Raw genomic sequence first — 25,772 nt, 5'->3', positions numbered from 1 at the left:
TCCATTTGAGTATAATTAATATGCAAAAAAATACAATAAAAGTTGTACATTAATGTGACTAACAGCATTATTATGAGCATATTTTCTTCAGAGTTTCTAACTGACTTTTAAATGAGTGAAAATCACATACTGTATTAACACATTGGACTTAGAATCACACATCAATTACATCAAATCTCATTTTTATTGTGAAAACCACAAACATGTTGAACCCCCTGAGACCTGAGATCCTGTTTGTGATGCCTTTTAATTTCTCCAAGATATTTGTGATTAGATGGACCTGATATGTATCTAAACTAAACTTCCTCTTCAAACAGGAAGCTGGATTCTGTTACAGAGTCAACATGGCTTCAACAAAGCATAAACCCTGTTGAGCAGAATAAAGTATCAGGTGCAGCAAAGCCCAGGTTCATGCTGAAGGTAACACATCTCAGCTTTATGTCCACTTCTAGGGGTCAGAGTTCACAGAAAAAAAAAAAAAAAAAAAAAGCTGTCTGGCGCAGCTGTTCTGATCGCTGATTGGCTGCTTCAGTCTTCACCATTCTCGTCAGGCGGTTAGACTCTCCTGATTATCTGTTCGATTATTAGTCCATTATTAGTGAGAAGACATTTGTTCTGAGGTGGTGTCTATAGATGAAGGCAGTGGGACACCAGAGAATTCAGGTAAATTCAATTAGGCTAAACTTTAATTTTTTTCAAATTTGGCGTTTTATCGGCTTGTTTTAACATTTTCGTGTCACAAGTTTTAGCTCCATTATTCTGCATCATTCCGAAAGACTTGTTCAAAGCTCTGCTTTCACCCTGAATGTGTAAAACGCGGTTATTAATCTTCCCCTGAGAGGGTAAAACACGGTTAATAACATTCAGACCGTGTTTGCAGATGGGCACAGTTAGCTTAGCACCAGCTAGCCGTGGCTAGAATCTTGTTGCGGTTTTTTTCAAGAACGTTATAAACTGATGGCAGCGGAGGTACTGCAGGCAGTCTCATATTACAAGTATGCACAGTTACATATTTTACTCATTAGATAATAATTACTCATTACTCTGGCCTAAGTTTACTGCTCTTGTATTGAAGTTTGTGTCCACTGGCAAGTGGGTCACATATTGGCATTAGCAATTTATTTGTGACTGGGTAGTATTAGCAAGTTTTAGCGAGCAGCCTGTGTTTAACTTTTTTTTTTTTTTTTTTTTTAAATCATATTTTCAAGGAAATACATCACTTGATTTCTATTCACAGGCCGGCGCTATCGGACGACGGGTGGGGGGATTTTCTGTTTTTTTTAAGCGGCCGCAGCACTCTTGACTTTGGGAACCACTGATTTCGATCATCCTGTTATTTATTTAGCATTTCTAACTGTCATCACAGAAATAATTTAATGGGTGCCTGTACTTTTTTACGTTCACGTGTCAGTCCAAGTGTCTGTTCATATTACCAGGGTTTAGCCAGAAAAAAATTTCAGCCGGGGGGTTATTAGCTCGCTAATTGGAGGGGGTGCGGTATGAGCGCTGTGTGTACGTGGAGAAGATTTCGGCTTTGGGGCTATCTCCAAAAGTCACCGGGAAAAGTCGCTAAATTTGTCACTTGTCGCTTTTCGGGGAAACAAAAAGTTGCCAAGTTGGTAGCACTGAGCTCCTGGGAATTTATGTTTAATCCACAGTGTTCCTGACTTTACCATTAATTCATAGCGCAAGCCGGTATTTTACTTCTGCTGCGCTGTTGTTTATGGTTGCGGGCTTACACACTTGCCGTTCATTTAAACATTTTGACGCTGCAGTTTCTTTTACCTGGCGTAAATGGTATCACATCGGAGGATTGGAGACATTGCAAGGATGTTTTAAAAAGCAGCGTGGACAATTCAGTAACAGTGCCTAGACAACATGAAATTATGGCCCAAAGTCAGCTACCTTGACATTATCAATTACCTTGTTTTTTCCGAAGGTGTTGATGGCGAGGAATCACGTAATTATAAGACCACCGAGGAGTATAATTACCTTTAAAGCAATAAAATCGATAAAGTAATGCTGAACAAGCAAGGCAACGTCAGATCACTGAACAGAAACACTGGACTGACCGAAGGCTGTGATCGGGGAAACACGCAGCTGTCATCTTGCTAACGGCTACGTGTTTACATGTGTAAGGCATGCGTTGTTTAAGCTTTGTGTAGGCTGTATACTGTAGTTTCACACTATAAATAAAATAACGTTAAAAAAATAAGAGGCTGTACATTAAAGGAAAACTTAAAACATAAGGAAAAAATACAGTAATAGGATGTGCAACTGGGTAGTATAATTTTGGGGAAAAAAAACAAATTTACAGGATAAAATAATTTGAAAAAATTTACAGACTGATGTAGTGACAACCAAAAACAGAACAAGTTGAACCCGAGCTCATGTTCCAACTAATAAAGCCGCCTGTTACAGCACAAAGTAACACAATTTTGTCATTAACTCTGACTTTGGGTAACCGGAAGTATAAAACCGTACAGCGGAAGTAGCAGTCTGTCATGGCAGCCTACGTACGCTCTTACGTAGGCTGCCGTTGCACATACCCGTGGATATGTGCAACGATCTCGTGACAAAAAAACCAAATTAACGCCCGCTCACTAATTGCAGTGATAGCAAAGAGTTCCGATGGCGAACTGATGAAATTCGCAGCCCAGCGAAAGACGACTTCAGCATGGGACAGCACTGGGCTGGAACCCTTGAGCACTACCACAAAGATAAAAGCAAAATAAATCTGTTAATTCCCATTCAGTTTGTCCCAAAATCTGCCCGTGGAAAGCTGTACAGTATTGTATCTATAATATTGTCATTTTTGAATTGCATTTACAGGAATTTAAGCATAGGAGGAAAAAGAGAGAAATCCGAATTTATGTTTAATAACAAGCATTGTATTGTCTCAGAATACCCAAATTTTCAAGTGTTATCTCTGACTCTGCTTTCTACATTTAAAACTGTAACCTTTTTTCAACGATCCAAGTTCTCATATTATAAACTGCACTTGATGTGTCAAGAACAGTCAGAACAGACAAATAATGTGGAAATCTTTAAAGAACATGGCCAAAGTTAGGATGTGATAGAAATTCATAATAAACAATTTACATGTGTTGCTCTAACACGCCAGTTATAACCACAAGCACATGCAGAGGTTGGCAGCTTGTGCTGCATGTGGACTTATTGTAGACAAAGAACGCAATTCCACTCTCAATTCTGAGCATGTCGGAGCTGTTTGCATCTCCAAGCATTTGGGATGGAACCAGTGGCTACAGCTGCTGCACTGGATCTGTAAACAAGTAACTTTGTTTTCAAAAAACACCTAAAATACCTAATTAAATAATGAATTAAAATTTCATGAATAATGAATTCTGTTTATTACTTAATTCCTCTCAGAGCCGTTAGCGACAGCTGGAACTCATTGAAGTCCTCGCAGTGGGAGCCTATCCCAGCTATCATAGAGCGAGAGGCAGGGTGTTAGCTCTGCGCCAGGCTCGCAACCTGTCGCAGAGCTAACACAAAGAGACAGGCAACCATTCACACCTATGGGCAATTTAGAATAACCAGGTAACCTAACTTCACTAACTGCATGTCTTTGGACTCTGGGAGGAAGCCGGAGAACCTGGAGAGAACCCATGCAAACTCCACACAGAAAGGTCCTGTTTCTGTGAGGCAACAGTCCTAAACACTATGCTAACGTGCCGCCCTCCAGATACTGAAGGAATTTAAATAATAAGAGTGCGTGTTGCTTAAGCCTTTAGGTTTCTGCGTGTTCGTTTATCGAACAGGAATTACACAAAACAACAGAATAAGGAGTCCAATTATTAAATTTAATAAAGCCATTTCAACAGTTTACAGATTAATCTGGTTCAGAATTGTCGGAGCTGCCTAATGTAGCCAGTCTGGGCAGCTGCACACAAGTCTGACACCGCTCTCTATCTTAGTTCAACTTTTATACACAGACTTAGACACAGTTACACAGATATTGAAATATGCAAGCATGTAGCCTGCTTATCAGTTCCTTCTGTGCCCTTCACTGTCGCCTGTTAACGGCCTCATCTGGATCGTGTAGACACAAAACATCAGACCAAAACACATTCTTTTCCAGTACATCATCGGCATATGATTTTGTTGTTTCTCTACTATGCAGTCTTATTTCTGTCTGCTGTACAGTGTTATTTCAACACCTTCACCTTGTTGTGAAGATTAATTCTGCAATATGCTACTTGATGCTATATTTCTATTTAAATTGTTATATTTATGGTACGCTTATTTACTGTCCTTACTTCAGTACTTGTCTTAATATTAAATAAATACTCCAGTAAAAGCTGAAGTACTGATTCAACTTCTTACACAGTAAAAGTGAAAAGTACAGGCTCTGAAATGTACTCAGTAAGAAAGTAAAAGCAGCTCTTTGGAGGACATTTCTTCCAGCTATGTTTGTGCCAAGCTAACTGAATCTGTGCTCTATAAATAAAATAAAGTAATAATAAACTTTTTTTTAAAACTCTGCTTCCACACCTGAACAGAAAGTGAGTACGGTCAGGGCTCAGAGTGGGATTGGGCAGGTGGGGGACCCTGAGATTGACTGTAGTGGCTCAGTGGGGGGGGAAGCCTCACAGCTCCATCATTTCTATTGTAGCTCCAGCAGATTTTCTCTGTGTGCAGGCTGTGATCAGCTGACCTGTGCTGCTGCTGCTCTGTGTGGATTTACACAACTCAACAAACAGATGTTTCACAGCTGTCTGCGCTGATTTCCACCCCTACACTGACAGTATGCTGTTTATACTGTCTTTATAGTGGACTGTATACAGTTGGTATGAAGGAGGAACTCAGTGAGTGAATCTGAGCATCATCGTACTTTGTGTGTTTGCTGATATTTGTTGAGCAGTTAGAAAAGTTGCATTTGAAATGATCTGCACTTAATAAATGTTCCTCCTTCTTTAGTATGCTGGCTCCTCTCTGTAATGCTGGATGCTGAAGTACCAACATACAGACAGCTGCACTCGCTGCAGCCCACTGTGACCCCTGAGTAGAGCGCCATAAATGATGCATCAGTTATATGATTTTGACTTTCACCTTTTTGGATGCAATAACCCATTTAGGCTCAGATCGGTTTGATGTTTGCGCAGTGATGGAAATAAAAACTTCCCTCAGATGTGTTAAACCTAAAGTCATGAGCCTGAAAATGTGAGGAGGAGAAAGTTCAGATATTTGGTAACAATGTAGGGAGTAAAAGTAAAAGGTGACAGAAAAATAAATAGTCAAGTAAAGTGCAAATACTTGAAAATTCTTAAGTACAGTAACAAAGTATTTGTACTTCGTTACTTCCCACCTCTGAAACTTGATCAGCTTATTTCTGGCAGTGCAGGCAGTTTATCTGGCTCCAGCTCAATGAGGGACATAGTGCATTATTATGTAGGTGTATCACATGAGAGCGCATCATGAAGGAGTGAAGTCGATGTTCCTGCCAGCATACACACCAAAAAGGATCAAGTGTTATAGTTTTTAATTTATCTATTTATTTATTTAACTCTTACACCTTTGTTTTGTTTCTGTTGCCTTTTGGCCTGTCTTGATCTTTTATGTTTGATGTTATTGTTCAGCACTTTGGTCAGCTCTGTTGTTTTTAAAAGTGCTTTATAAATAAAGTGGTATGGTATTTATTTATTCATATTTGGATTTTTGTTGCAGTTTCCCAGCTGAACTTTCTCTCTGTGTGATACCAGCTGCTTCAGGTTCAATAACCTTTAGAAGAAGTTGAACTAACTCAAAAGTACCAGAGGCAGAAATGAAGTTGGATTAACTAAAGCTGTTTAAAAACCTCAGGCTTGATAAGTCTGTTAATTACACAGCAGTGTTGCTGGCTCTCTGTCCTGGCTTCAAATAGGCTCGACTTTATTGTCTTACTGACCAAAGCACTTAAAGTGTCGATGCATTCATTCAGCACTTTCAGTCCATATCACAGTAGGCTACAACTGGAGGTCAAAACCTTCTCCTAACTGCCACAAAATGAATTCTGGCTTTGAAGTTCTCCATCCTGTATTTATTATAGTCAGTATGTATGATGTTGATGATGATTAGTAACTCATTATGAATTGATTCATGTCCAGAGTGCTATAATAAGACAAAATAATATGCTGAAGTAAAACCTTACAAGTAAAAAAATTTTTTCTTGCTTTATTCTGTTGCAGATTTGGAAACAAACAGCAACCCAATGTACGGGAAGAGGAAGGAATTAGAGGAGGAAATGTTTAGTCAGTCGGAGGATGAAGAGGCAGAGGAGAGCGTTTTGATCATGGTAACCTCCTCAGAGGGAGAAGAGGAGGAGCAGGTGAAGTCTGAGAGTAACCTGGGAGCAAAGAGGGATGACCTTTCTCAGCCAGTCTGCCCGGGGCTTCAGGTGACAGGGCTCCATTGTCCCCCAGTTCCCACCCCTCTGCTGTACTCCTCACAACCTCCAGTCTCCATCCAGACCACATTTTCTCAGCCACCCAATAACCAAAGACCTCACAGCTCCTTTCTACCTCACAGTGATCCCCAGCAGGGCCCAGAGGCTCTTGAGGTGAGAAGAGACCATTCATGTGCTCACACCAGATGATCTGTGAACTACTTTCTTTCTTCCTGAGTGCTCAAAAGATTCATTTAAACTGTTTGTGTGCTGCTCTTTTAAGGCACACAGTTCAGACAGATTTGAGGTCTTTGTAAAACCTGAGCCCGTTTCACACATGAACCTCAAACAATGTTTGGTAGGTCACCTGAAGTGCTTCTTTTTCACATGTAAGAGATGGTCCACTTTGGATCCATTCTCACTACTGGAAATATGCTGCTAGGTTTTGTCAAAGATGCTGTGTGACAGGGCTTTCAAATTATGCCAGCAGCAGGTGCATTTTCCACCTACTCCACCTCTCTGCGTCATCTACTTTTTAATTTTCCTAAAAAAAAATTTTTACGCCGTCCGCCATCTCCATTTCCAGCGCCACGTGGACACATGTGGCAATATTTACATTCTTTCAATCTGAACCATTTGATTGGTTCACGACTGCCATGTGACTAATCAAATCCTCTCCTGCCATCATGGCTTCAGTCTCGGTCATAAGGTGCCTGCTACTTTGGCATGCCCCCCTGCTACTCCAAAACAATTTGAAAGCCCTGTGTGAGTGTTTGTATGAGGTTCTCAGTCATCCAGGTCCTCGTAGTCCTAATAGCTTGAAATGAAGGCAGCTGGACTTCTTTTTTTGAGTTTGTGAAGATGTTTCATGTCTCACCCAAGAGGCTTCTTCAACAAGTTGTGTGTATAGCATGGAAGAGGTGTTAAGATCTGCCAGCAAGTTGTATAGTAAAACATACTTTCGTTAATTAGAACGCCGCTCAAAGGTCTAATGACACCACACCACCACCACCAAATTTTACACTTGGCAAAATTCAGTCTGACAAGTACTGTTCTCCTGGCGACCACCAAACCCAGATTTTTCCATCGGATTGCCAGACAGAGATGCATGATTTGTCACTCCAGGGAACATGTCTCCACTTCTGAGAGTGACCCATTCTTTTACAAATGTTTGTAGAAGCAGTCTGCATGGCGGCTGAATCAGTTCAGTCAACATCAAGTCTTGGCACTTATGAGGCTCAGGACCTCTGACAGTATTAGCTGACACACAAACGTCATTATAAATCTGAACACGAGCCATTATTGGTCATCACAGGGTAAGATGAACTCTGCACTACAGTGCTCAAGGTAGTGGCACATATTTTGGTAAATATGATAATGAGACTGTCCTGAGGAAATGTGCCAAATTTCACAACTTTTGGCCTGACAGTTCTAGGGGCTGCCACAGACTCCCATTGGAGAGGAAAACAGTTGAATAATAACGAGACCTAGAATCACTGTGGGTGCAGCCTCGCTGCTTGGCCCCCAGTGATGGATTGATTTGAACTATCCTGGCCTGAGAATGAATTTGTACAGAGACTGACAAACAAAATGTGAGTTGTGTAGAGCTGGAACAGTCAGTCTATTATCAGTCTGACAGGAGATCTGTTTGTTCTCATAACTGATCATTTTTTAAGACCTTTTTCTTTCCCTGAATCAAAAGTTGGAGGCTGCAGATTTGCCAGTTGTGATAATTTGCTAGTTTTTCTTGTGTCGTGGGAGTTCTGATATGTTTGGGTGTTCAGGGTTCTGGTCCCGTCGTGCTGCGCTGAGAATTTTGCTGGTTTACTATCGGAGCTATTTGCTATCACCACAATTAGCAAGCAGGCACGGCTATTAGCACTAGCAAAGAACTTCTATTTTTTGAAATTGATTTCTGCATTGCTTTGTGTGGGCTGAAAAAAACATTTTACTAACAAACATGGACTTTGACTGAGATAATCTGTGCTGAGGTAATGTGTCTCCATGGCAGATGATGCAGGGAAACTCTGCCCTACTCCCCATTGACTACAGCACCAGGGGCCAAGGTCAGGCCTTCAACTTCCCTCAGCTGCCACCTGAACCAAAGAAGAAACCATGGACACGCTACAGTACAGGTGAGGGAAACATCTGTTAGTGTGTGCTCACATTTGACTGCTATGCAAATTGTTGCCTTGTAATTTGTGTGTGTGTGTGTGTGTGTGTGTGTGTGTGTGTGTGTGTGTGTGTGTGTGTGTGTGTGTGTGTGAGCGTGTGAGCGTGTGAGCGTGAGCGTGCACTAATGTACACTTGTGTGTAGATCAATTGGAGCAGCTGGAGGCCTTGTTCCAGGAGGAACCTTTTCCGGACAGGGAGAAAATGAAAGCCATTGCTGATGCAGTCGGTGTCGCACCTGAGAATATCAAGGTTAGACTCTTGTCTTACTTTATTCATCTTCTGATAAATTTTACTGAAGACTTTATTTTGTGATGTACTATTTATTAAGATGAACTGTTAGCAAACAGAAAAAAAAATCTCCCTCTGTAACTACTTCCTGGTCAGTCATTGAGTCCATGCTTCAGACTGATGTTAATGAAGTGCATTTATTCTGATGATTGATATATTATTCATAGAACACAGTGAAAACTGAAAAGAAAGTAAGAATTTCAATGAATATTTGTCATAACGGACAGATGATTTCCAATCATTCAAATACAGGTAACTCAGTTAGAATACATTGTGACATTTTGGTTACCTCTAACATTACTCTCCACATGCTTAAATGCATCCAAATGTAAGTTATGTAACTCAGCTGTTACTCTATTCAAATAATTTCTCAATACAATTGCCCTATATGAGAATTGAAGTTGTAAACACAAACACTGTTAGCTTACTGAGCTAACTATGTGAAAGTCTCTTATTGTGAAAAATGACAAACAGAACTTCTCAAGTAGTAAACAACTAGGAGTCAATGGGGAGAGTGTGATGTCAACAGCCTAGTACAAGCTAGGTAGCACATACTCAATGACATAAAGCAAACAAACTATCAATCAGAAATTTAACAATTCATGCCGTGACTCAGTATATGCAGGGCTTTCAAATTGTTTTGGAGTAATAGAGGGCCATGCCAAAGTAGCAGGCGCCTTATGACCGAGACCGAAGCCATGACGGCAGCAGATGATATGAATAGTCACATGGCAGTCATGAACCAATCAAATGGCTCAGATTGAAAGAACGTAAATATTGCAACGTGCGTCCACATTGCACTGGAAATGGAGACGGCGGACGACACAAAAAATATTTTTTAGGAAAATTAAAAAGTAGACGGCGCAGAGCGGTGAAGTAGGTGGAAAATGCGCCTGCCGCCGGCACAATTTTAAAACCCTGTATATGTGTCATCAACAAAGGTTAGTACAGAACAAAGGAGCATTATTTTACCAGTGCTCTGCGCTGTGTCCGCCTGACAGACAACTGCTTCCGGGTTACAGATGACAGAGTAATAGAATAAATAAATAATAACAGAATAAATTTGAAATATAAATTTGTAGTAATATTTACACCCTCATTGTTTTGTCTTGCTGAAAATCCCATCTCATCCTGTATGCAACAGTTTCCATCTTTTTCTTTGGCATCCTCAGTCTGTTAATCTTGACCTCCTGCGTGTTTCTGGGTTCCAGGTCTGGTTTCAGAACTACAGGTCGAGGGTGTGGAAAGAAGACGCTGTTACAGCAAATGTTGGAGATGGACATAGTACAGCTGGATACACTACACATCACCAGACCGGTCCCACTCTGCCCACACTGCCACACAGCAGGTATTTGAGTATTTCTCTGTTGCTTTGATTTCAGCATGTCTGTGTAGGCTCTGAGTCATCCAGGTCATGGTGGTCTAGAGAGCCTGAAAAGAGGCACAAACACAAACTCTAAACTGGGAAAAACACTTTACCCTGCATGACATTAAAATGCTTACCTTTGCATGGAGATCTGGGTGACTGGTTTGCAGAAGTCGTTTAAGATTTGTCGTGTTTTTACCCGAGATAGTCGCCCCACGTGGTTTACACATCGTTTTGTTTGTCACAACGTCAAAGGACAAATGTGTCCATACATCGGCTCTTCTCTTTCTCCCTGCTGACATTGTTTATGTAACTTAGTTCTATCGGAAGTAACGACCAATCACAGGCTAGTTTGGCCTTCCCGGGTTTAGAGCAAATTTGTACAACTGTGCATTTGATTGGATGTTTTCATAAATTGTCCCGCCCTGTCACAAAATTAAATCAGTTCAGATTGGATGTCATCCCCACCAAACATTTTCGTCTTTTCATTCGTTGACGAAAGTGTCAATTAATTTTGTTTTTATTTGTTTGTTGTATCCTTTTAGGTAGTTTTTATTTAGTTATTGTCGCATTTTTGTCATGAAAAAAAGTGTCATTGACGAAAACTGACAAGAATATTTAGTCAACGAAATTAACACTGAAAACTGCAGTTGCCTTTTTTTTGTTTTTCAAGATCTCTGGACTTTTGTTTCAGCGTACTTTGAGTTGTTCATGATTAACTTAACTACATCTTTTTTTTTTTTTTAGTCTGGGAGCTCCACCTGTGTCTCATTCTTATGTTGGCAACTCGCCCCAGCTTACCCCTGTGCCACCTCTGTCCTCTACCTTATCCACTCAGATGGCACCCTCCCACAGCAGCCTGTTGTCCAGCCTCAGCAGCCCAGGTATGAAAATACACAAATATGCACAGTTTCTAACACACTGCTGTTAATGCATTAGATTGCTGAGGATTCAACCTGTTGGAGGAATTCTGTTCATCTTATTAAAAGAAGCGGCTCACAGTTCAATCAAAATTACACACTCATCTTTACACATGTGCCTAACAAGCAAAAGGAAATTTGACTTCATATTAATTGGTGGCTTTATAACATCATTACAAAGATATCTGTTTTTAGTGAATTCTCCTGCATATGAGGAAGTTTATCTCCATGTAGGAGAAAGATCCCTTTGTTCAAGCTCAGCAAACCTTCACTCTGCATGTTGAGATAGTAAAATTACATAGAAACCAAAGCACAGGATCTCTAATCTCACTTTTTACCTGGTGGGTTTTTATCTACTAGGTCAAAGCAGAGAGTGGGATACAGGCCAGCACCAGCTTTCATCCCAGTGGGGTTTGGCGATGTTTCCCACCCGTCCCATGTACAACCCTCCTCCATTGTGGCAATCCAGCCTTCCTCTTTTCCAAGCAGGAATGCCAGGTAACTTCCAAATGAACATGTCCCAACTTATGTGAGCATTTGCTAATAAATGGCAGGAAACTCAACGCTCTGTCGTGGTTGCTGGGTTGATTGATGGGTGATTTTACTACTGCTGCTACTTCTTTTGGCTGCACCCTTTAGTGATCACCTCAGCAGATCGTCTACCTCCACTTCACCTTTTCTCTGGCATCCTGATCTGTCACACCAACCCTCTGCATGTCCTCCTTCACTACATCCATAAATCTTGTTTTTCTGGCAGCTTCATTTTCAACATCCTTTGTCCAACACATCCACCTCCTCTGCACGTGTCCAGATCATTCAGCCTGAGCTGTCATTCATTAAATGGTCAGGCCTTCACACTGGTCACCATGATGGGAACAGCTGAGGATGGTAGGAGTGGAAAAAGTACTACTACTTAGTTCACTTCTCTCAACACTGCAAAGGCCTGTACCATGGAGCAGGATTTAGTCTCATCCAGTTACCTTCAGGGTTTTCTGTACTACGAATATACTTCACTTCCTACTGAGGTACATCACCATGGTAACTTGTGCTCCAGATTAGGGATCAATAGGTATGAACTCACCACCTACTGACCAGTCAGTTCACTCCTGACAGATCCCTCTGACCCCTGTGCACGGATAGTAGGAGGCTCTAAAGTTTTTCAGTAGTATCTGATGTCTTTGTGTTTCTCTGATGATCAACAGGAAATATGTATTCTTAGATGCACCAGTTGTTGTGCTGTAAGCATTAATATATGATCCTACAACAGGACACCTGCTGTACAGCTCTGATATTTAGTCATATTAATTTAGTCATACTCAGGAAAATCTGTCACATTCTCCTGTGTCGTAATGGCAGCTGTGATATTTATAAGTCTGTTAATTACACAGCAGTGTTGCTGGCTCTCTGTCCTGGCTTCAAATAGGCTCGACTTTGTCTTACTGACCAAAGCACTTAAAGTGTCGATGCATTCATTCAGCACTTTCGATACTAAACTAGTGTTCAGTGCTTTTCCTTTGCTTTACCTGCTGCTTTGTCTGGAGCAGCTGTGTTGCTTTCAGTCTGTATTATGTGTTTACCACTTCATGCTTTTGCTGATATTATTGTTTCTTCCTTTGAAAATTCAGCCACTTCCTCCTGCACTTGTCAATAATTGTGATTGGTCAGATGCTGCAAACTCCGCCCCTTTCATGTCAGTATGCAGGGTAAAACCTGCTTTAAATGAGCGTGTTGATATCAGCTTCATTTATCCTGACTGCTGAGGTTAGGATAAGTGAATCCAGATCTTAGAACGATCAGGTATCATAGCGTATGTTGAACTCACAACTATGTTGTGTAATGACTTGAGGTGAGAGACATGTGGTGTAATTATTTGTTTCTATTTTCTCTTATTATAGTAAAATATGGTAATTTGAGATTTTCAGGGATTGGTTAGGCAAAGCAGGCGGGTCAAAATCCTGAATTTGCAATATCTGACCAAATAAACTTGGCAACATGTTTCATAATGAAAACAGTGCAGTAGGCTGCGACTCAAGATCAGTCTTCTCATGAATTTTGGGGTTGAAGTTTTTGATCCTGTATTTTTTTTTTTTTTTTTTTTTTTTTCCAGACCAACCTGATCCAAAACTGTCTGACTCCGTCTACCTGGGGCTTCGGGTGACAGGGCTCCGTTGTCCCCCAGTTTCCACCCCTCTGCTGTACTCCTTACAGCCTCCATTCTCCATCCAGACCACATTTTCTCAGCCACCCAATAACCAAAGACCTCACAGTGTTCCCCAGCAGGGCCCAGAGGCTCTGGAGGTGAGAAGAGACCGTTCATGTGCTCCAGGGTTATAATAGTTTTGGATTTTACATAATCGTTTAGTTTTAGTTAGTTTTTACTTTTTTTTCTTTAATTCAGTTAGTTTTAATTAGTTTTCAGAGCGGTTTTGCTCGTTTTTATTTTTGGGTTATTGCTTAGTTTTAGTTGAGTTTCGTTAGTTTCAGTATTAGTTTTAGTTTTTCATGCTTTATCAGATGCAAGATTCAAGGTACAAGAGTAACTCTTGTGTAATAAAAACTCAACAAAAGATCCCGTTTAAAGAAATATATTCAACAACAACTGTTCACAGACAGCAGCACTACAGGCTGAATGTGTGTAATATTAAGGACACACACATGAACATCAACAGGGAGAAACAAAGAAAAACATGAACTCCCCAAACTCAATAAATTCTACAATAAACTCCCAATAAAGTTCAGCGTCAGTGCAGCAGATTAACAGCTTCTGTTTTGGAGCTAGCTTGGTTAGATGCTCGATATGTGGCCGACCTCATGTTGCATTTCTGCTTGTGTAGCTGGATTGTGTGTGTTCATTACCTTACAGTCGTGTGCAGGTGTTTTATATGCGGTGCCAGCTGGGACTTGTTTTGGTCCTCGCTCTTTGTGCTCAGTTTTTTGGCTGCAAACATATTTGTCCCTGTTTTTTCACTTTCTTCATTCCCTCGGGTCCTTATATTGATTATTCCTGATTGTTATTCTCTCACTGATAAAGTGGCCGGAAACGTACAAGGATGGAACAGGTTCATCACAATGTTGCGGCTGCGTGGCAGCGCTGAGTAGTCTCATTTCTCCGGAGGTGAACGCCAGATTCTGTCGGTTCAGAGCGGTTTCCTTGTGTGCGCTTCTCAGGTGGACTTTGATGTTGGTGTTTTTTCCTCACTGAGACGTGTTCCATACATTTTTCATCATTCACAACAAGACGCGCTTCTATCTGTATTATTGGACTCAAAGAAACTCCATACGGGACTCTGCTGCTTTCTCAGCAGACCGCTGCCATTACTTTGCGGACCAGCGCGGTGAGCCTGCAAGCTTAAACTCGGCGAGTGGAAAAATAATCAGTCGATAAGGCTTTTAAATAAAATGACAAACAAGAAAAGGAAGGTCATTTTATCTATAATTTTAGTTAGTTTAAGTTTGTTTTTTAAACTCACAATACAGTTTTTTTTTTTTTTTGGCAGCACGGTGGAGCAGTGGTTAGCACTGCTGCCTCACAGATAGAATACCATCTGGAAGGCCTGGGTTCGATTCCAGGCCTCTCCCTCTCTCTGTGTGGAGTTTGCATGTTCTCCCCATGCTTGCGTGGGTTTCCTCCGGGTACTCCGGTTTCCTCCCACATTCCAAAGACATGCACTTACTGGGGTTAGGTTAATTGGCTATTCTAAATTGCCCATAGGTGTGAATGAGAGTGTGAAAGGTTGTTCGTCTTTCTGTGTTGGCCCTGTGACAGGCTGGCGACCTGTTCAGGGTGTACCCTGCCTCTCGCCCTATGACAGCTGGGATAGGCTCCAGCCCCCCCGTGACCCTGAACAGGATAAGCGGAAGCAAATGAATGGATGGATACAGTTTTAGTTAGTTATCGTTTTTTTTCCTTTTAATTTTAGCAGGGCTTTCAAATTGTTTTGGAGTAGCGGGGGGGCATGCCAAGTAGCAGGTGCCTTATGACCGAGACCGAAGCCGTGACAGCAGCAGACGATATGAATAGTCACATGGCAGTTGTGAACCAGTCAAATGGCTCAGATTGAAAGAACGTAAATAGTGCAACGTGTGTCCACATGGCGCTGGAAATGGAGATGGCGGACGGCGCAAAAAGATTTTTTTAGGAAAATTAAAAAGTAGACGCCGCAGAGTGGTGGAAAATGCGCCTGCCACCGGCATAATTTGAAAGCCCTGTTTTAGTTTTTATTTATTTCAGTTAATGACAATGTTTTTTCAATTTCAGTTTTTGTTATTTCGTTCGTTTTCGTTCACTATAATAACCCTGATGTGCTCACACCTGATGATCTGTGAACTACGGTCTTTCTTCTTGAGTGCTCCAGAGTCATTTAAACTGTTTGCATGCTGCTCTTTTCAGACACAGTTCAGACAGATTTGAGGTCTTTGTAAAACCTGAGCCAGTTTCACACATGAACCTCAAACAAGGTTTGGTGGATCGCCTGAAGTGCTTCTTTTTCACATGTAGCAGATGGTCCACTTTGGATACGTTCTCACTACTGGAAATATTCTGCTAGGTTTTGTCAAAGATGCTGTGTGAGTGTCTGTGTGAGTTCTCAGTCATCCAGGTCCTCATTGTCCTAATAGCTTGAAATGAAGGCAGCTGGACACTCAACACTGCATTTACTCTATTATTAGATTCAACTGGCTTCTGTCAAAATGTAAATGAGCCCATCCACCAGTTTAATCACACTCTCGATCTTGTTCTGACATGAAATTTAAACTGAAGATTTAACAATACTCCCTGAAAACCCTCTCCTCTCTGATCATTTCTTAAGAATGCTTAAATTTACAATAATCAATTACAAAATAGTGGGTAATGAATATGATTACAGTAGAAGTCTTTCTGAAAGGGCTGTAACTAAGTTTAAGGATCTAATTCCTCCATTACTATCTTCTTCAGTGCCATGTGCCTAAACTCTGCTCCCACAGAGGTCGATTATCTCATCAATAATTTTATGTTTTCATTGTGTATGACTCTGGATACTGTGGCTCCTCTGAAAAAAAAAGCCTCAATCCAATTTTAATTAAATTAAATTTTATTTATTTAGCGCCAGATCACAACAGTCCCCTGAGGATGAGGATATCCCCGTCGTGGTGGGTCCTGTTGTCTGAGGGTGTTGTTGGGTCTGAAATGCAAACCTCCACCGTACCATCCTCATATGGGTTCAGGTGGAAACTACACAGGTTCTGTACTAAGATTTGTGTTGGGTTGCAGTGCGTGAAAAGACGAAAATAAATGCATCATACTTGGCTGCTGATCATGACGTTTGACCTTCTCCCAACAGATGTTGAATTTTCTAATAAATCTCAACAGGTTTCTAATAATGGTTCATCCACAGTGTATAATTACAGTCTGATGTGAATGAAATATGGACACCTACAGTCTTCTGAATTATTAGTGATGCAGCTGTGAAAATGCTGGATTTGAATGTTTGTCTCAGTGCGTAAGAAGTTTGGAAAATGATCACATCTCACTGAAAAGTTATGAAAGCCAAAAACAGTGAATAAATTATTCTTTGTTATTATTTGCCTCCCACAGCATGAACTGTGCTGGAATCAGTATTTTGAATGTTTACTAATCAGACATAGATCTCAGATAATATCATGGGCTCTCATCCTGTGTACAGCAGTTTCATCTTTTCTTTCACTGGATCCTCACTCTGTTAATCTTGTCTTCCTGCATGTTTCTGGTTTCCACATCTTGTTTCAGAACCACAGAATGAGGGTCTGGAAACGAAACCCTGTTACAGCAAAGGTTGGAGAAGGACAGAGTAGAGTTGGATACACTCCACATCACCAGATCGGTCCCACTCTGCCCACTCTGCCACACAGCAGGTATTTCAGTATTTCTCTGTTGCTTTGATTTCAGCATGTCTGTGTAGGTTCTGAGTCATCCAGGTCATGGTGGTCTAGAGAGCCTGAAAAGAGGCAGCTGGACTTCTTTAGGTTTGTGAAGGAGGGGGAGGGGGGGGCGTCCACTGTGACAGAGCATCGGTGAACAGAGGTGGTGGCTTACAGCACCAGCTGTCAGCTCTCTACAATGCAGTCTTGATCCCTTCCCAGGTGCTTCAAACCCGCCTGGGACTCTCCACCATTTGTTTTTAGAGCTGAAGAAGCCTCTTGGATGAGAGGTGAAACTTCTTCACAAACCTAAAGAAGTGCAGTTTCCTTTTTTTCAAGATCTCTGGACTTTAATTTCAGCGTACTTTGAGTTGTTCATGATTAACTTAACTACATCTTTTTTTTTTTTAGTCTGGGCGCTCCACCTGTGTCTCATTCTTATGTTGGCAACTCGCCCCAGCTTACCCCTGTGCCACCTCTATCCTCTACCTTATTCACTCAGATGGCACCCTCCCACAGCAGCCTGTTGTCCAGCCTCAGCAGCCCAGGTATGAAAATCCACAAATATGCGCAGTTTCTAACACACTGTTGTTAACCTGTTAACTGGCAGCGGCCCGCCCACGGGACGTTTGTAGTGCTTTCTGAATTTGAAGCCTCATAGCGTCACAGTAACGCTGCAGTTCGCCCTTACGATGCTTTTATATGACAGACTAGACCCTCAGAATTGGATTGACACCTCATTTGGCCAATCATGTTATGAAATGGGTTTTCCAGAGCCAATAATAAGCAGACTGCATCATGTGACTTTTCTGGACATGCCCCAAATGTTCTCCAGTCATTCTGATTGGTTGACTCTGACCCAAAATCCCAAACCACAGGTGTATAGCCAAAAAAATTCCTGACACGTGGGTATAACGGATGGTCAGAATGCATCAAAAACAGACTATATTTATTCAAAGAAATGACTAAATGACTCATGAGACTGGATTATTATTTATTAGAGGATTTCGTCGCTGATTCGACCGGTTTTATCACTGCAAAATCCGGTGAACAAACAGCTGTTACTCTGCCGGCGAGTCATGGTACGTGTTACGTTTTATTCTCAGCTTGTCCTCATATTATATGCTGTTTAGATGTAAATATGTATGTAATGGTGAGCTTGACATGCACCATTACTCAGAAAATATCACCGTACGCTGTTGTTACGCCACTTATATTGTGTATGGGCTTTACATATGGAAATTTACAAGAGCAGTGTTGGGGCAGGGAAGGTTGTTACAGGTCTCGATGAGGCTTTCATGGAGTCTTTATAACGTTTATTACAGCAGGATGAGGAGGTCAATGGCTCAGAGCTTTTTTTTGACCAGTAAGTGTCTAAAGTTGTACAAAAAGCTTTATGCTTTGTGTACGTTTTGTTTGTGGGGGTGGGGGTATTTGTTTGGGAGGGGGTTGTAAGTTGTGTATCAGAGAAGGACTATTGGGAGGATTGTGGTTTTTTATTTTATGTGTACATGTAGTGTTTACATTTACTGTAACTTTTGATCAGTATACAATTTATTTATTTTGTGTGTGTGAAGGAATCACTGAAAATAGACTGGGGGGGGGGGTTGTGAATGAAGGCCTAACATTTTCCTTCTTTTAGAAATTTGGGTAACCTCTGATTTATATGTCTATAATTATAATTAATTTGTACTATCAGTAACTTTGTGTATATCCGAGGATTCCTCAGGGTAGTGTATTTGATTAGAGCCTCATTGATGACTGTATGTTGAAGCATTGAGGAGTTACAGCCATTTGAAGTTTGTATAACAAAGGCTGCTCACATGTAAGACCACGCCTGAGATCAACACACAAAAACCTTTACAAAACAGTAGGTTTTTGTGCTATCTTGATAAAATTTGAAATACATGTAGACAAGACTTCATTCTACAGCTTCATTATATTTTCCAGTCCATACCTTCTACACTCAGTGTGTAGTTACATAAAAACAAACAGGAAAAATCCAGGTGAGGCAAAAATTGTCTAATTTTTCTGTTCCAAACTTAATACATGCTACATACTCATTACAGTTACAGCATTTTTGACTGCAAAAATGAAAAATATAGCTTGTCACAAAGAGACCAACCTTTTGCATGTACTCCAAAGAGTTCAGGAACAGCAGCTGATTTAATTTGGGTATGCTTTTTCAGGCGTTTTTGGTGATTTTGGAGCGGCCAGTTAAGGTGTTAATGCATTAGATTGCTGAGGATTCAACCTGTTGGAGGAATTCTGTTCATCTTATTAAAAAACGCGGCTCACAGTTCAATCAAAATTACACACTCATCTTTACACATGTGCCAAACACGTACAAGATCCCTGGTTCAATCCTGGGAGGAGACACAGATCCCTTTGTGGTTGGGTCAGGAAGGACATCAAGTGTAAAATATCTGATTGAAATCACACATGCAGAGCTCCAAACTGTGGCGATCCCTTTGTGAATAAGGGAGCAGCTGAAAGCAGCTTTAGAAAGAAAATAGTTCTTACATAAAACTGCTCATAACAAGGTTTTTGGATTTTTAAAACCTCACACTTGGTGGCGTTACAAAGATATCTGTTTTTAGTGAATTCTCCTGCATATGAGGAAGTTTATCTCCATGTAGGAGAAAGATCCCTTTGTTCAAGCTCAGCAAACCTTCACTCTGCATGTTGAGATAGTAAAATTACATAGAAACCAAAGCACAGGATCTCTAATCTCACTTTTTGACTGGTTGGTTTTTATCTACTAGGTCAAAGCAGGGAGTGGGATACAGGCCAGCACCAGCTTTCATCCCAGTGGGGTTTGGCGATGTTTCCCACCCGTCCCATGTACAACCCTCCTCCATTGTGGCAATCCAGCCTTCCTCTTTTCCAAGCAGGAATGCCAGGTAACTTCCAAATGAACATGTGCCAACTTCTGTGAGCATTTGCTAATAAATGGCAGGAAACTCAACGCTCTGTCGTGGTTGCTGGGTTGATTGACGGGTGATTTTACTACTGCTGCTACTTCTTTTGGCTGCACCCTTTAGTGATCACCTCAGCAGATCGTCTACCTCCACTTCACCTTTTCTCTGGCATCCTGATCTGTCACACCAACCCTCTGCATGTCCTCCTTCACTACATCCATAAATCTTGTTTCCTGGCAGCTTCATTTTCAACATCCTTTGTCCAACACATCCACCTCCTCTGCACATGTCCAGATCATTCAGCCTGAGCTGTCATTCATTAAATGGTCAGGCCTTCACACTGGTCACCATGATGGGAACAGCTGAGGATGGTAGGAGTGGAAAAAGTACTACTACTTAGTTCACTTCTCTCAACACTGCAAAGGCCTGTACCATGGAGCAGAATTTAGTCTCATCCAGTTACCTTCAGGGTTTTCTGTACTACGAAGATACTTCACTTCCTACTGAGGTACATCACCATGGTAACTTGCGCTCCAGATTAGGGATCAATAGGTATGAACTCACCACCTACTGACCAGTCAGTTCACTCCTGACAGATCCCTCTGACCCCTGTGCACGGATAGTAGGAGGCTCTAAAGTTTTTCAGTAGTGTCTGATGTCTTTGTGTTTCTCTGATGATCAACAGGAAATATGTATTCTTAGATGCACCAGTTGTTGTTCTGTAAGCATTAATATATGATCCTACAACAGGACACCTGCTGTACAGCTCTGATATTTAGTCATATTAATTAGTCATACTCACGAAAATCCGTCACATTCTCCTGTGTCGTAATGGCAGCTGTGATATTTATAAGTCTGTTAATTACACAGCAGTGTTGCTGGCTCTCTGTCCTGGCTTCAAATAGGCTCGACTTTATTGTCTTACTGACCAAAGCACTTAAAGTGTCGATGCATTCATTCAGCACTTTCGGTCCATATCACAGTAGGGTACAACTGGAGACCAAAACCTTCTCCTAACTGCCACAAAATCAATTCTGGCTTTGAAGTTCTCCATCCTGTATTTATTTGTCAGACCGAGCTGATCCAAAACTGTATCTTTGTAGAAGTCAGTATGTATGATGTTGATGATGATTAGTAACTCATGATGAACTTATTTGAGTGCTATACTGTAATAAGAGAAAATAAGATGCTGAAGTAAAACCCTACAAATGCAGAGATGCTCACCAGAGGTGAAGCCCAGATGAGCGACCACAGTGACCACATTTTAGTCCAAACTTTAAGTTAAAAAATCTAATTCTTGCTTTACTCTGTTGCAGATTTGGAAACAAACAACAACCCAATGAAGCGGAAGGTGTCTGAAATAGAGGAGCGGGTGTACAGTCAGTCAGAGGATGAAGAGTCAGCAGAGGAGACAGAAATGAGCAATTTCATCATAACGCTTTCTGATACAACCTCACAGCCTCCAGTCTCCATCCAGCACACACTTCCTCAGCCATGCAATAACCAACAACCTCACAGCTCCTTTCTACCTCACAGTGTTCCCCAGCAGGGCCCAGAGGCTCTTGAGGTGAGAAGAGACCATTCATGTGCTCACACCTGATGATCTGTGAACTGCATGCTGGTCTTTTCAGACACAGTTCAGACAGATTTGAGGTCTTTGTAAAACCTGAGCCAAACAGTATTTGGTACATGACAGTATTGTAGCTCCTAGATGAGGTATGTATGAGTCAGGTTTAAATGTTCTAGTGAATGAATATGTTTTGCTGCAATGAAGAAAAGCGAGCATATTAGCATTCTCAGAATTGAGGTTTGTCCTGTGCTTTGATATGTTTCCTACTGCAGAAAGCAGACTTTCTGATAGCATAGATGTCAATAAGTAATGGCCTTGCTGTCCTACATCAATTTTTAAAAATATTTTTAAACATTCATGTATTTCAGTTAATATAATATTTCATTTGTATTTTATATTAATCTAAACTCACAAAATAATGTTTCTAAAATCTTGAAATAATGTCCTCCTCCTTTAGACCCATCCCTGCTTGTTCTAGGTTTCACTGCCACATAAAGCAGGTTGGCTGCCGCCAGCCTTTACCAAGCGGCCAGATTTAAACATCGTATCAGATTAAGTTTACTGTTCATCTACGTATTTTATTTTAACTACTGTATTTTTACTGTAGCGTTTTCACTGTGTAAATCAAATGGCAGTGAATGGGAGCAGCTACAAAGTTTGCTTTTCTTCACGTTGAAGCTTGTTGACCAGGTGGTTTGATGAAGGCCTCCCAGCAGCTTCATTTCAGGAAATGTTTTTGAACTCACCATGTTGGTAATATGATTATGACATCGTGATCGTCACTGCTGCTGTTATCTTTATCAGTCTTTTTGTTGAAAAACTGGGGGCTGCGTGGGCTTCATGTAATTCAGTTTAATTATATAGCACCAAATTACACCAGTCACCTCAAGGTGTTTGGTGTAATAAGGTCCTCTCTCCCTCCCCTCAGCCCCAACCAGTCACAACTGATCCCCAGACAGCCTCTGCATCAGTCCTGTCTCTGAGCCCCAAACGGTAGCGGCAGATGACCCCCCCTCCCTGAGCCTGGTTCTGCTGGAGGTTTCTTCCTGTTAAAAGGGAGTTTTTTCTTCCTACTGTCACCAAGTGCTGCTCATAGGGGGTTGATTTGATTGTTTGGTTTTCTCTGTATTATTTGCAGTATAAAGTGTTGTGATTTGATGCTATATAAATAAAATTGAATTGAATTGAAGAAAAATGTTAAAGATGATCATAGCAATTCTTAAATATTTTTGATTTCATGACTTATGTTCATATTGAAAACACATTTTTGCTCTGTATTATATCATTGCTAACCCTGGGGTGTCTTAAAGTATTCAGATTAAAGTTTCCAAATTAAGAGCTGTAATATTATCCATTTTATTAATCACAGGAGGAAATTGAAATTCAATCCAATTTTACTTCAATTAAATTTTATTTATTTACCACCAGATCACAACAGTCCCCTGAGGATGAGGATATCCCCATCGTGGTGGGTCCTGTTGTCTGAGGGTGTTGTTGGGTCTGAAATGCAAACCTCCACCGTACCATCCTCGTATGGGTTCAGGTGGAAACTACACAGGTTCTGTACTAAGATTTGTGTTGGGTTGCAGTGCGTGAAAAGACGAAAATAAATGCATCATACTTGGCTGCTGATCATGATGTTTAACCTTCTCCCAACAGATTTTTGAATTTTCTAATAAATCTCAACAGGTTTCTAATAATGGTTCATCCACAGTGTATAATTACAGTCTGATGTGAATGAAATATGGACACCTACAGTCTTCTGAATTATTAGTGATGCAGCTGTGAAAATGCTGGATTTGAATGTTTGTCTCAGTGCGTAAGAAGTTTGGAAAATGATCACATCTCACTGAAAAGTTATGAAAGCCAAAAACAGTGAATAAATCATTCTTTGTTATTATTTGCCTCCCACAGCATGAACTGTGCTGGAATCAGTATTTTGAATGTTTACTAATCAGACATAGATCTCAGATAATGTCATGGGCTCTCATCCTGTGTACAGCAGTTTCATCTTTTCTTTCACTGGATCCTCACTCTGTTAATCTTGTCTTCCTGCATGTTTCTGGGTTCCACATCTTGTTTCAGAACCACAGAATGAGGGCCTGGAAACGAAACCCTGTTACAGCAAAGGTTGGAGAAGGACAGAGTAGAGTTGGATACACTCCACATCACCAGATCGGTCCCACTCTGCCCACACTGCCACACAGCAGGTATTTGAGTATTTCTCTGTTGCTTTGATTTCAGCATGTCTGTGTAGGTTCTGAGTCATCCAGGTCATGATAGTCTAGAGAGCCTGAAAAGAGGCAGCTGGACTTCTTTATGTTTGGGGGGGGGGTCCACTGTGACAGAGCATCGGTGAACAGAGGTGGTGGCTTACAGCACCAGCTGTCAGCTTTCTGCAACGCAGGCTTGATCCCTTCCCAGGTGCTTCAACCCCACCTGGGACTCTCCACCATTTGTTTTTAGAGCTGAAGGAGCCTCTTGGATGAGAGGTGAAACTTCTTCACAAACCTAAAGAAGTGCAGCTGCCTTTTTTTCAAGATCTCTGGACTTTAATTTCAGCGTACTTTGAGTTGTTCATGATTAACTTAACTACATCTTTTTTTTTTTAGTCTGGGAGCTCCACCTGTGTCTCATTCTTATGTTGGTAACTCGCCCCAGCTTACCCCTGTGCCACCTCTGTCCTCTACCTTATCCACTCAGATGGCACCCTCCCACAGCAGCCTGTTGTCCAGCCTCAGCAGCCCAGGTATGAAAATACACAAATATGCACAGTTTCTAACACACTGCTGTTAATGCATTAGATTGCTGAGGATTCAACCTGTTGGAGGAATTCTGTTCATCTTATTAAAAGAAGCAGCTCACAGTTCAGTCACAATTACACACTCATCTTTACACATGTGCCTAACAAGCAAAAGATCCCTGGTTCGATCCTGGGAGGAGACACAGATCCCTTTGTGGTTGGGTCAGGAAGGACATCAGGTGTCAAATATCTGCTAAATCAAACATGCAGAGCTCCAAACTGTGGCGACCCCTTTGTGAATAAGGGAGCAGCTGAAAGCAGCTTTAGAAAGAAAATAGTTCCTACATAAAACTGCTCATAACAAGGTTTTTGGATTTTTAATACCTCGCACTTGGTGGCATTACAAAGATATCTGTTTTTAGTGAATTCTCCTGCATGTGAGGAAGTTTATCTCATGTAAAGGAGATAAACATGTAGGAGAAAGATCCCTTTGTTCAAGCTCAGCAAACCTTCACTCTGCATGTTGAGATAGTAAAATTACATAGAAACCAAAGCACAGGATCTCTAATCTCACTTTTTACCTGGTTGTTTTTTTTTTTTTTTTTTATCTACTAGGTCAAAGCAGGGAGAGGGGCCAGCAGCACCTTTCATCCCAGGGGGGGTTTGGTGGTGTTTCCCACCCATCCCACGCACAACCCACCCCCACTTCATGCCAGTCTTCCTCCTTTCACCAAAACCAATAAGTCTGCTAACCCCACTCCACCCAAGAACTGGCAGGAGGACAGAGAGTAGGCAGAGAGGAAATCTGTGATGTTCTGATTTAGTGCTGTAGTAACAGGGAGTCAGTTTAAGTTGGAGCTCTAGCACTAAAACGTTCTACAAAAATAAAAGTTCTTTTAAAACTGTTGGTCTGTTTGTTCAGTAATTCAGCAAAGATAGTGGTAGAAACCTCTGATAATTGATGTCAGTTTTAGTTGGTGTTCTAAAATGTGCCGGCACATGTCACAATTAGGAATCACTTTCTTTTCCAATTATGGTTCTATAATTTCCACAAAAATAATAGTTCAAAGAAAAAGTGTGACATGTTGGTGGATTGTCGGTGCATGTTTAGTCACAAAGTGTTTTGCTTTTGGTTCCTCACAGAACATAAATTTTTGTTCAAGTTTATTAAATCAGGTGGAAAAACATGCAGCATGTTTTTGGCCTCAAAATGTTCTGTGCATGTTCTGCTAAAAGATGGTGATGGCCTGCTACAGTTAAAAGAGGAAAAAGTGACAGCTGGCACTGACACTGATGATCAATAAAGATGCAAATACTGTAATATTAATAAAGTTGTACATGCTCTTATGACCACATGTTAGTGGTTACAAATGTTTCTGGTCTCTGTTTTTCTGAGATCCAGTTAAATAAAGAATTTTTCAGCAGCTTGTTTCTGTTGTGGTAAATAGAAGCTGGTTTATGAACAGATGAGATGAGCTGTGATCATAATGGTCCACATGTTTGGCCATAAAGATGAAAGAAATGTCCTCA

General features: G+C 41.1%; 1 protein-coding gene across 2 annotated transcripts; it reads left to right on the top strand.

Moving 5' to 3' along the window:
• Positions 1-526: 526 nt before the first annotated feature.
• On the top strand, positions 527-25,564 carry LOC115791059 (uncharacterized). 2 transcript variants are annotated; one of them, XM_030745146.1, is made up of 16 exons: positions 527-663; positions 6,189-6,559; positions 8,397-8,520; positions 8,703-8,809; positions 10,060-10,196; positions 10,962-11,098; positions 11,495-11,632; positions 13,242-13,432; positions 16,878-17,002; positions 17,420-17,556; positions 18,010-18,090; positions 19,774-19,911; positions 21,246-21,496; positions 23,585-23,709; positions 24,112-24,248; positions 24,858-25,564. In XM_030745146.1, the coding sequence occupies exons 2-16, from the start codon at positions 6,212-6,214 to the stop codon at positions 24,983-24,985; spliced, it is 2,304 nt and encodes a 767-aa protein (XP_030601006.1). In that variant the 5' UTR covers positions 527-663; positions 6,189-6,211; the 3' UTR covers positions 24,986-25,564. The 2 variants fall into 2 exon arrangements, with proteins under 2 accessions (XP_030601006.1, XP_030601007.1); XM_030745147.1 differs by lacking the exon at positions 18,010-18,090 and having other exon boundaries at positions 24,858-25,561.
• The last annotated feature ends 208 nt before the right edge of the window (positions 25,565-25,772 follow it).

Source organism: Archocentrus centrarchus, chromosome 13, assembly GCF_007364275.1.
Source record: "Archocentrus centrarchus isolate MPI-CPG fArcCen1 chromosome 13, fArcCen1, whole genome shotgun sequence".
Lineage (NCBI taxonomy): Eukaryota > Metazoa > Chordata > Actinopteri > Cichliformes > Cichlidae > Archocentrus > Archocentrus centrarchus.
Note: the sequence above shows the minus strand (reverse complement) of the source record. Positions and strands in the feature narration are given on the sequence as shown.

Bases quoted from the DNA above. Each gene is read 5' to 3' on its own strand.
- LOC115791059 (XM_030745146.1), top strand. From the start codon at position 6,212: ATGTACGGGAAGAGGAAGGAATTAGAGGAGGAAATGTTTAGTCAGTCG. The intron at 13,433-16,877 runs GTGAGAAGAGAC...ATCTTGTTTCAG, and splicing joins AGGGCCCAGAGGCTCTGGAG to AACCACAGAATGAGGGTCTG. The intron at 17,003-17,419 runs GTATTTCAGTAT...TTTTTTTTTTAG, and splicing joins CCCACTCTGCCACACAGCAG to TCTGGGCGCTCCACCTGTGT.